We start from the raw sequence: 12558 nt of genomic DNA, 5'->3' as shown, positions 1-12558 counted from the left end.
TAGAACAAACTTACTAACTGACTCCCCCACCACATCCCAACTCTCCTGATAAAAAACCGGCTGAAATCCATCAGGGCCCGGTGCCTTGTACCTGCCCATACTTCTTAATGCCGCTTCAACCTCCAATTGAGAAAATGGCTTATCCAGAAGTCTCAAGTCTGACCCCGTGAGAGGCATAAAACCATCAGCAGGAAGCTTCCCGACTACCTGGTCAACATCATCCAAAGAATACAGACGCCTGTAATAGGCTACAACCATTTCCTCGAGGGCCCGTGGATCCGAGATCCAATGATTATTCTCATCCTTCAGCATTTCAATACGATTCCGACGTCTTCGAATGATTGTAGACGTATGAAAGTACTTGGTATTTCGATCCCCTAATGCAATCAACTTCTCCCGCGATTTTTGAAACCAAATCATCTCCTCCTGCTCCAACACCACATCAAACTCCTTTGAGAGCTCAACCTCCCTCACCAACAAATCATCCGATTGCTGCAACTCAAGCTGGTCCTGTACCCCTTTCAGTTCTGTTAGAATCAACTCCTTCTTACGTTGAACATCACCAAACACATCTGCATTCCACCTCTTCAACTTTTTCTGCAAAGTTTTCAAAGCCACAGGAGTCGAAACTCCATTATCCCAAGAAGCAATCAAGAGGTCCTTAAAGCTCTCATGCTGCATCCACGCCGCTTCAAAGCGAAAAGGTCGCCTCCGTGGATCTCCTTTCACCACCGGACTCAACTGGAGGTAAAGCGGGGCATGATCCGAGGAGAAGAACGGAAGGTGTGTAACTATTGCCTCTTGCCACTTCAAACGCGTAGTCGCACAACATAACACCCGATCAAGCCTCTTAGCCACATATGTTCTCTCCTCTCGTCCCCTCTTCCAAGTAAATTGATGCCCCTTAAAACCCATATCTACCAAGGAAAGATCATTTATCCAGTTCCCGAAAGTCAACGAATCCGCAGACAGTAATCCATTACCCCCTGAGCGCTCATCCACTCGTACAATGGTATTAAAGTCCCCCCCCCCCCCACAATGATAGGCTCAGATATGTGCTGAATCTCGTTTCGAAGCTCGTCCCAGAGTCCACTACGTCGCGTAACTGATGGGGCAGCATACACCACAAACAGATGGACCTTACCCCCGTCCTTATCTAATTTAGCATAGATAAATTGATCTGATGTCTTCACAATCTCGACATCACCAACCTCTGACCGCCATAAAAGCCAAATTCCACCGCTCTGACCTGTGGAATCGACTCTGACAGACTTATCAAAACCAAGGCCCTGACATATCCTCTGTGCCCGATCGCCACTCGCGTGAGTCTCGAAAAGGGCTAGCACATCTGTCTTAAAGCGCTTCAGCATATATCGAATGGCCCTCCGGAAAGTGGGTTTGTTCGCCCCCCGGCAATTCCAAAATATGCAATCCATTAAAGCTTGATAACAAAAATTACGTGTTTAGATAATTAACAAAAGTAAAATCATAATTATCCTGTTAAATTATTTTTAATATTATTCACGTGTTAAATTATTTATTATTATCGTGTTAAATTATTTATTATCATGTTAAATCATACAGTCGAAGTTGAAAAGCAAAGCAAAGACAAGTAAATGAGTATTAAAATAATATATCATTAGGAGATATCCCGTGCTTAAAGCATGAGTTAACTTTTAAAAAAAATTATAACATAATAATAAAAATTATTGTTTTTTTTTTAAAGTTACTTTGTTTGAGATAATATTTATTTTTAATTGTTCTGTAAATCTATTAGTCTATTTGAGTACTTTTAGAATATTATAATATTTTATTTTTGACGTATTATTACAGTTTTATATTGTTTGTTTGTTGTATTTGCATCACTATTTTATGAAATATAGAATAGTAATTTTAATATTATAATTGTGAGCAAATAAAATTATTAATTTATCATCTATCTCTATTATATTATTTAAGCAACCCTATAAATAAATAACCCTACTTTATATAAGATATTACATAAAATGCCACTGTATTTTTAATACAAAATATAATAACAAAATCTTAATATTAATTTGTTGTAACCAGAAAATAATTACCCAAAATATAGAAATTATTGATTGCAAAAAATCATTAATAAAATAAATTCGTAATTATTTAATAAAATAATAATAATATAATTTCGAAATTAATAATTAAACAGATTTTATTTATTACTTCAAAAATCTTTGAAAACTAGAAAAACTATTTAGAAAAATTATAAAACTAAGATTAAATATTTACATATCTAAATCATTTAATAATAATAAATATATATTAAAATTAAGATACAACATTGTTTATATTTTTAAAATATATCTATATATTTATTTAAGCTATGCTATTAAAAATTTAACCAGTTCTTATGTGACATATTACGAAAATGCTATTATATTTTAATTATTCTAATAACAAACTAAAGAAAAGTTTAGATTTGTTTACAAAATAATAAAACTTTATTTATTATTTCATAAATCTTAGGAAATAATAACAAACTATTTCATTGGATAAAACTTCATTGTTTATACATAATATTCACTATATAAACAATACTAAGTGTATATGTTGATAATATACATAACCTAATTGTAATTTTCACCTATAAAATTAATATATAACATGTTATACCAATAACTTCAATTTGTAAATTTGGTATATTAAGATCTCTAAACATGATCACATCAATTTGTAATACCAAATCACGGGACAATACATGTTTTGTTGAGTTTTTTTAGCTTTACCGAATGTATAATTAACGAATTTGATATTGCACCAAACCAAAATAGTAGTACCAACTACGGGTCAAAATCAGAGTATGACCTTAAGTAAATTAAATATATGATTTTATAAAATATATAGAATTAATAAATTTTCTACTATTATTTTTTAACAAACAAATCCAAATTTACATAAATATTTCCTCACGCTGGTGATATTATTCTACAAAATATTAACGTATATTTGTGAGTCGGGTAATAAAACGGGTAATGAGACGGGTAAAGGGACGCTCAAAAATTAAATTAATATATGATACTTGATCATTATTCACGGATAATATAATTATTATACTCTTCACTCAAAGCTGCGGGTACCTTTTTTGGGACTGATACGAACCGAAAAACGGGTATCGGTAGTAGTTTCCGTGCCTACCTATTAGTAGTTTAATATGAATCAAAACTCACCATATATTACTATATTATATAACATGTAAAGGAATGATACAACATAAACATAATATCAACAAATAACAAAATAAAATAAAATTTCCCCGCGCTGCCAGCGCGGATCATTAACTAGTATAAATTTTGTTTTACCAACCCACCAATGTAGAAATTAAAACACACATTTTTCATACATTGAGTAATATATCTTCGTTTTAAAAAATTCAAATCACAACATATGCAGAAAAAATATGCATTTTATTAATCATAAGTATTATATGAGAATTCTAAACAATTGGTAAAAATAAAAATGATAGGAGAACCATAATTTGAAATCTTAACAAAATATTCAAATTTAGTTATTAAAAATAATTATATTGTATACTTGGATAGAAAATCTTAGTTTTTTAAATTCTGATTGATTTATATATTTTTTAAAAAAATATTTAGTAATTTCGTCCATAATTTATTAGAGAGAGAAAATATTTTTAATATTTTTTTAGATTTTTTTTATTTTTTTATTTTTTAATTGATTATATTTATTGAAATTAGTTAATTAAGCTTAATTAATTTTTTTAATGGCAACTGAATGTAATTTTTTACACATTTTAAGGTTAGTTTTATATTTGTACTTCCCAATTAATATAGTAGGATTATCAGTATCTATTTTGTCATGCAGCTAAAATATTTGTTATACTAAATTTTAATCGAAGGTATATCGTGGAATAATATTTTTCTAATAAAAACCAAAATTTTAAATATTCTATTTGTTTGTTAATTTTGTTAATTTTTTTTAGTATTTAAGTTTGTGTAATTATTTTTTGATTGTTAATTCTAAAATTTAACCAGATATATACCTTAAACATGAGGGGACAATTATTTAATTTTATTTATAATAATGTTACATTTTTGCCTTATCGAATTTCTTATGGTCATAAAAATTTAAAATTTTTAGTACTTTTTAGATTTTACCCGTGAAAGAATTATCCTTATGTTATTATATTTTTAAATTTTTAATGTTTTTAAATTTAACACGTAAGTTTAATGTTTTTTAGATTTAACTCGTGAAATAATTATATCCGTAAAAGTTATTATGCAGTATACCGTAGATTAAATTATATTATAAATACTCCAATTTATTAGATTTAATACGTAAAATAATTATTTTTACATTTTTTATCAGCATATTAATAACCATTAAAGATTTCAATTGTTCATATCAAAAAATATAGTTATTATTGAATATTAGAGTTTTTAATGGAAAAAAATATTCCCTCTGTATCAAAAATGATGACTTTTTTAGTTTTTCACATAGATTAAGAAAACATTTAATGTTTAGTCATAAATGTATTTGTATATATAATACATATTTCTCATAAATATTAACCAATAGTAGTTTATTAAAATTTTAAATTCTCAATCAATAAATTTTGAAATCTACAATTTCATAGCATTAATTATTAAAAAAATACAGAAAATCAATTTTTGTGATACAAGATAAATTTCTAAAACATTATCTATTCTAATACAGAGGGAGTATTGTATAGATATTTTTGGCATCCTACCATATTAATTGAGAAGTACAAATATGAAATTAACCTTAAAATGTATAAAAAAATTACATTCAATTGCCATTAGAACACTCACAGATCAAATATTAAAAAATCTAAAAAAATATTTTCTCTCTCTAATAAATTATTGACGAAATTACTAATTATTTTTTTAAAAAATATATAAACCAGTCATAATTTTAAAAACTAAGATTTTATATCCAAGTATACAATAAAATTATTTTTAATAACTAAATTCGAAGATTTTGTTAAGATTTAAAATTATGATTCTCCTATCATCTTTATTTTATTTTATTTACAAATTGTTTGGAATTTTCATATAATACCTATAATTAATAAAATACAGTTTTTTCTGCATATGTTGTGATTTGAATATTTAAAAACGAAAATATATTACTTAATGTATGAAAATGTGTGTTTTAATTTCCACATTGCCGGGTTGGTAAAACAAAATTTATATAGATGCTAAATTAATAATGTTTATTTGCTCATAATTATAATATTAAAATTAATATTTTATATTTCATAAAATAATGATGCAAATATAACAAATAAACAATATAAAAATGTAATAATACGTCAAAAATAAAATACTATAATATTCTAAAATAATTAGTATTCAAATAAACTAAGGGGCATTCTCAAAAATGCCCCTTTTTCCATATCTCTTTTTAAAAATACCCCTTCATGTTGACCATTTTTAAAACTACCCCTCTTTATATACAAAATGACCAAATTACCCTTTTTGAGTGACAGCAAGAATGTACAGTCATCAAAATCGAAAATATTTTCCCGCCAAAAAAATTTCCCGCCAAAATTTTTTTTCCCGCCAAAATCGAAAAATTTTCCCGAAAATATTATTTTTTCCCGCCAAAAAAAAAAATTTTCCCGCCAAAATCGAAAAATTTTCCCGCCAAAAATATTGAAATTTATACCTTTTAAAAACCTTGTAAATGCTTTTAAAAAGCTTGTAAATGCTTTAAAAGGTTTTTAAACACCTTGTAAACGCTTTTAAAAACTTTTTAAAAGCATTTAAAAGGTGTTTAAAAACCTTTTAAAAATTTTATAAAAACTTTTACAAGGTTTTTAAAAACATTGTAAAAGGGTTTAGAAGGTGTTTAAAAACCTTTTAAAAATCCTTTTAAAAACCATTTGAAAACTTTTTAAAAACCTTTTAAAACCTTTTAAAAACCTTTTAAAAATCTTGTAAAAGCGTTTACAAGTTGTTTAAAAAACCTTTTAAAACTCTTTAAAAAAATCTTGTAAAAGCCTTTACAAGGTGTTTATAAGGCTTTTATAAGGTAGAAACCTTATAAAACCTTTTAAAAACCTTGTAAATTTTTTTTGGCGGGAAAAATTTTGGCGGGAAAATTTTTTTTTTCGAAATTTTTTATCAAAAGTTTTTTGACAAAAAAATTTTTGGCGGGAAATTTTTTTTGAAAAATTTTTGGCGGGAAAATATGTCGGAAATTTTTTGGCGGGAAAATTTTGTTTTTCTTTTTATTGAATAAAATAATTTTCATCTAAGGGTAAAATGGTCATTAAAAATTAAAAGAGGGCATAAATAAAAATGGCCAGAAAAGAGGGTATTTTTGAAAATGGGTATAATAAAAGGGGCATTTTTAACAAATTCTCATAAACTAATAGATTTACATAACAATTAAAAATAAATATTATCTCAAACAAAATATTTTTTAAAAAAAATAAAACAATAATTTTTGTTATTATATTTTAATTTTTTTTTAAAATGTTGACCCGTGCTTTAAGCACGGGATATATCCTAGTATGTAATTAAGTGTAATAAATTTGTAAATATAAATTTTTTTAGGAAATTATAAACCAAATTGGTAGAGATATTTTAGTAATCTAGTTGATTTTGTGTTTTTGTGCAATTTTTTAGGAATTAATTTTCATGGTTTGAAAGGGATCCATGATCCCCGTTTGCTTTGTGTATTTTGTTTCTATATAAATCAAAGAAAAAAAGAAAAGAAAAAACCTAAGGGGTATTATGCAGTATACCGTAGCATTAGTCATATAACTCGTAACTAATGCTCCATCAAACGTCATACGGCTTACCCTATTATAGTGAATTCTTAAGGAGAAGTGATTCACCATGCATGTTGCTTCAGAGAAATGACTCGAGAGAGACAAGGGTCGTCTTTTTTTCTGTCCATTTCTCACTTTCATCTCAACCATCGGTTTCGCTTTCATCGGCTAATAAGATAGGTCTGCCCTTGAGACTTGAGTTGTCCGTGTGAGTTAGATGTTTTTATTGTTCAATATTGACTTTTCTTTCTTTAATTTTTCGAGGATATTTTTTTAAAAAAGAAAACTTCTTAATATTCAAATTCCTTAAATTTAGAACCACAACACTCACTTCACTTCATCACTCCTTCAACTTCTCAAATCAGAGAATGAATCAATCAGAGCAGAATTCCTTATCCGGTAACTCTTCTATTATTTTCTAAAGTCATGATCAATGTCCGACGACGTATAATCTTTTTTGGCCACATATAAAATATAATTATGCATGAACAAAAATTATCCTATGCACACCAATTAGATAACTAATTAATCTTTTTGAGCACAGTGGAGAAAACTTCACAGCCTTCATCAGGTCCCTACACACTGCCACCGCCGATTGGTTATCCTACTAGAGATGCGATGGTGGGTGATCCTCCGGCAGCAGCAGTGGAGACCAAATCCAAGGGCGTCGAAAAAGCAACGAAAATTGTAGAGTATATATTTCTTTTAATTTACTTTCTTTATAGTTATGTTTCTATATAGTTTGGCTCTAATTATTTGCAATATATTCAACTTTATTTTTAATGATCTGTCTGTCTACAGAAATACTGGTAAAGGTATTGAGGCATGTTGCGAATGTCTCCTGTGTTGCTTATCATAATCAACAGGATGAGACTGAAGTCGTTCACGAAATCAGAAAAACAACGTACGTAATATATAGAAATTAAAGAACCATCCATCAGTATCTTATTATCTATATTATTCGTTTGTAAGGACTCCCACGTACATTGCATATTTTAAGTTTATTTCCTTCATTGTTTGAAAGGGATCCATGATTCTTCATTTGTTTCGTATACTTTGTTTTCATATATGTCAAAGAAAAAGAAGAAGAACAAAAGCTACTAGTAACTCGTAACTATCCAAAGAAAACTGTGTTACAGAGACTCAAATTATATTAAAAATATAAACATCATATTTTTTAATTATTTTATATTTTCATTAATCATATTTTTAAATTAAAATATTAAATACTATTTTTTTCAATAAAAATAATTTAAAACAAATTCTGAGTTTTTAGTCTTTTTACGTAAAATTTGTGTCATTCTAGTTATTGGATAGGATGGAGTGTTAATCTAGCAATTAATTACCAAATTTGTGTCAAACTGGTATATTTTCACTTTATAATTAAAATTTTCAATCTAGTTAAATACACTTTATCTTTTTCACGGATATGCTCTTAGTAACTTATTAAAATTCTTAGATTCTTTTTTATCACAGTGTTGAATTGATGAACTAATTTTGGGAAGAGAATCAAATGTTGCAAGCCACCAGCAAAAAAGAAGTCCATGTGTTGAAGTAACAAGCAGCATACCAATGAAATACCAATGAAACAATCTCACAAAGCACGTTTACTTGGTTATCCTGAATGTAAAAAAAAAACTGATTCTTTCTTTACTTGCTAAATTAGTAAGAGATTGAAATAAGTGAGAAGAAAAAACGGAAGCAAAGAATCCAGAAAGCCAAGATCTTTCATTCAAACACTGGACCTAGATGTAAGAAAAGATTATGCTTCAGTTCTATAGTAATGCATTAAACCAAACCCAGTCAATACAAATACAAAAGCTTACATAACTACTTTCACCAAATTAGACAATAGAGTTTCAAAGTTCACAAACCCATCACAATACTAATAAGAACTTCAATCATCATAGCCAAAAGCTAATCTCACCCTTCACTTCGTTGGGCATCAACAAATCCCCTAGCCTCTCAGCATTTCAACACTTGTCTCCCTCCCTCGACTTACAATCCCAAAAGCTAATCTCGTCATTCACTTCCTTGGTCATCATATTAGACTCATTACTATGTACAACTTGCTGAACACGACTATGTTCCCTTCTTGCAAACAAAACTGCTTGGAGTAAACACACAACTTGTTTTGCTGCCCCATGAAATTTCGTACAGTTTTTCAACCAACGGTTTGGTGGAGATGAGTAAGGAGGAAGACTGTTGAATAGCGCATCATATTCCGGCATCAGTTGCTTTTGAACTGAATTAACAATCCAATGGTCAAGCTGAGGGGTTGTCACTACAAAAAAAAACAAACATATTGTATCATTTAAATAGTATCACAAAACTAAGTGATATCATTTCAAATTACTTTTCAATAATTGATATAAAAATTATAATTTTACATCAATTACAATAATTGATATTATTATTGATTTAGATGACATCATTTCATTATAATCGATGCACATATAAATCATTTACATCACTTTCAAAATATTGACACAAAATATATAAATGTACTTCACTTAATAATTGATGTATTTATTAATTTATATTAACATCACTTAAAAAATGATCCAAAATTTACATCATTTTTTAAATGATGCTAGTAAAATTATATGACAAATTAATATATTAACTGAACCAAAAGAAAGAAAAGAAAAGAATATTATATTACTCTTTAATCGACTAAAACTAAAATTCAAATTGACAAAAAAAAAAAAAAAACAGATAGCATATATCTCACATCGGCTGCATCAAGAAAAAGTTCTCCTAATTGCTCCTATATATTCTCTTCACTTAGTCGTACATTTTAAATGGGATAACAAATTAACACCTATTTGTGTGAATCTCTTCATATATACAGTATAAATAATATAGGTAAATTATCAAATGAATATATAAACAAATATAAATAAAACATAAATAATTAAATATTATACCAAAAAAAAACTAGTTTCAGATAATTTATTATAATATTGATTCTAACATCAATTATTCAAAATGATATAAATATTTAACATTAGTTTTGATAAATGATGCAAATATTTTATATTAATTTAGTAAAAATGATGTAAGACTTGCAATATTTTTTGGAAGTGATGTAAATGAATATCCATTCTAATAATTGAAACAAATATTTATTTCAATTGATGCAAATTATTTGCATCAACAAAATGTAAATCATTCATTCAAGTGATGTAAAATATTTTAGCATCATTTAAACATGATACAAATATAAAATATAAATGATGTAAAACCATTTTTTTTTGTAGTGTGTGCACCTTACTATTTCCACCCACCGAGCTATACCGATCATACGGTGCATCTCTGATAGAAAAAAAATCCTAAAAGATAAATAGACAAGCCAATAAATATATAAATAAATAATATAAAGTTAACTTACCTCATTAACTAATTGAGAGAAAGATGAACTAGAAGAGAAAAGAAGAGTATAAAATGCTACACGTTGATAGTCGGTCCCAGTATCAAATTCCAATTGGTACATCCTTAGTTTCAACGATCTCTGTAATGCATAAACGAAATTAGACTTACACCAGTAGTTCACACATAACATCAGATGCAAATACTAAAATTAATAATAACAACCTCATCTAGATCAGCCAAGAGCAAGTCACAGGTTTGGTTACGTGTGAGTTGATGTGGTTGCAAGTGAGGACCATTGTCACATGTCATCCAAGGCTGACGTTCCGAACATAATGCCGGAACGTGAGGTGAATGATATCTCGAAGCTTTAACGCTAGGACCACGCTGGGTGAATGATTTAGGTAATTTTAAAAATAGATTGGAAAAAAAATGAAAAACAATGAAACGAATTATATGTTTACCAATCTATATGACCAAAATTGAAGCTGAAAGGGTCCGTCAATATAATTGGGGTGTCATTTTCATTGTCTACTAGTTTCTTAGCTCCAGCTTTTATGGCTTTCTTAATGGCATTCTCAACATTATCTGTTTCAAATACTGCAGTTCTATTGGCACTGGCATTGTCACTGTTAACAGAAGAAAACAAAGTCAATTCTAATCCACAAAATAAAAACAAATCATAAATCCAAACAGTAAAAAATCAATGAAAGATAAAATAGCTTACTTGGGACGAGCCTCATGGATAATAACAATGGCAGTAGAGTCAGGAAGCTGGAGCTCAGTAGTCTCATTGGTACCAGAGCCAACAATAGCAGCCCCAAAGACATACTGATAAAATGTGATAGCCTTATGGCGAAGAGAAGGGTCCTGAAGAAAAAAATAATGAGGCTTGAACGAAAATAGCTGTCTGTATATAGTAGGATCAGCCATGGTAGAGAAACGTCTGTGGAACAAAGGAACTGCAGTGGCGGCAAGTGAGGTATTTTATCTGGAATATTCAAGACTGATCAAATCATGCATGGGAGATAAGTTAAAGTAGTGAGTAATAGAAAAAACAGCCGAAATCTATTTATAAACATCGACCCTGTTACAAATCTAAGTATAAAACTAGATCAAGGGACCATACAAATAAGGCATGAAACTATTTCCAACTAGATAATTTCGCTGAACTGACGAGGTCAGAGTTATTAATCTAGTAGAATATGAATAAAATTTGGATCATTTTATTAATCTAGATCAGAGTTATATATACAAATAGATCAGAGTTATTAATCTAGTAGAAAAGGTTAAAAATGATAACAAAATCAAAATATAATTTGTATAGGAGGTTAAGAATACTCATTGTGAATTTTTTGTTCAATTATCCCAAATATATATTACACATGTAACTGATTTGTTTGTTATATCCGATGATGGATACACTTGAGAGTGAGATTAAGGAGGAGACAATATGGTAGTGAAGGAATCGAAAGCTGAGACTCAAGTAAGATTTGGATCACAAATACTAGTTTTTCTTTTTGTCTCTCTCTAATATTGTTATTTTCTAAATTGTTATATTATATTTTTTTGTTGGTGTTAGTACTATGCAGTACATGTTCACTGTTGATTCAATATTAAAAATCATCTATATGTTAGACATCGATTAAGCATTTATATTGTATAGTTTAAAATAATTTTAGTGCGTAATATATATATATATATATATATATATATATATATATATATATATGCATATCTTTGTGAATATGAAGAAATTTATCCTCAAATTGGCCTAATGGGCTACAATTTCAAAATGGCCCACTTTCTAATATTGGGGTGTTACAAAAAAGGATATACAATCATAATATCCACAAATTATATCATCATTTTTAAGATTAAAATAATCAGTAATGAATACACAATATTATATTTCAAACAAAGCATCGTCTCAAACAGAGGATCATATAAATTTGATTAAATTAATTTATATCTGCCGTGATTTTTGATGTTCTTATCGGTTACAATTAGAAATTTAGTTTAGTGGAAAAAGTGTCAAAATTCTCTTTATAAATATGTGCCGAGACACGTGAAAGTCGGTCTACAATGTTGTCTAGACGAATCAAATAAGACGAGAGTAACAAGTTGAAAGAGAAAAGACGAACTAAGTAGCTCGTCCAACTTAGGCTATCGACAAGTCTGCCATCAATTGTTTGTCATTTTCTCTAACCGTTTTCTTCCTTTTTCGGTTTTCCTCTCTTTAAGTGTCGTACGCCAGTATTTATAGAGTACTGTGTCGGTTCATCCATCGGAAAGACCGGAATTCCCTCGCTCACATTCCAACAGTTTTTGGGCTTCTGTAAATGTCTATAGGTCGGACTTTATGTGGGAGTGAGAATCCACCCCCA

At 28.7% G+C, this 12558-nt stretch overlaps 1 protein-coding gene across 2 annotated transcripts; it reads left to right on the top strand.

Moving 5' to 3' along the window:
- The first annotated feature begins 7049 nt into the window (after positions 1-7049).
- LOC104746670 (cysteine-rich and transmembrane domain-containing protein PCC1-like) lies at positions 7050-7840 on the top strand. Of its 2 annotated transcripts, none has more exons than XM_010468195.3 (3): positions 7050-7198; positions 7344-7491; positions 7601-7840. In XM_010468195.3, exons 1-3 carry the CDS (start codon positions 7168-7170, stop codon positions 7656-7658), a joined length of 237 nt encoding a protein of 78 aa, XP_010466497.1. In that variant the 5' UTR covers positions 7050-7167; the 3' UTR covers positions 7659-7840. The 2 variants fall into 2 exon arrangements, 1 of the variants encoding a protein (XP_010466497.1); XR_002035396.2 differs by having other exon boundaries at positions 7067-7198; positions 7344-7486.
- Positions 7841-12558: the final 4718 nt, after the last annotated feature.

The sequence above is a fragment of the Camelina sativa genome, chromosome 15, assembly GCF_030686135.1.
Source record: "Camelina sativa cultivar CO46 ecotype springtype chromosome 15, ASM3068613v1".
Lineage (NCBI taxonomy): Eukaryota > Viridiplantae > Streptophyta > Magnoliopsida > Brassicales > Brassicaceae > Camelina > Camelina sativa.
The sequence above is the reverse complement of the archived record's forward strand: the minus strand, read 5'-3'. Positions and strand labels throughout refer to the sequence as shown.

What these genes read in the sequence shown, in the direction of transcription:
- LOC104746670 (XM_010468195.3), top strand. Translation starts at nt 7,168, where the DNA reads ATGAATCAATCAGAGCAGAATTCCTTATCCG. An exon ending in AGAGCAGAATTCCTTATCCG is followed by an intron (nt 7,199 to 7,343) that starts GTAACTCTTCTA and finishes TTTTGAGCACAG; the next exon opens with TGGAGAAAACTTCACAGCCT. An exon ending in AAAGCAACGAAAATTGTAGA is followed by an intron (nt 7,492 to 7,600) that starts GTATATATTTCT and finishes GTCTGTCTACAG; the next exon opens with AAATACTGGTAAAGGTATTG.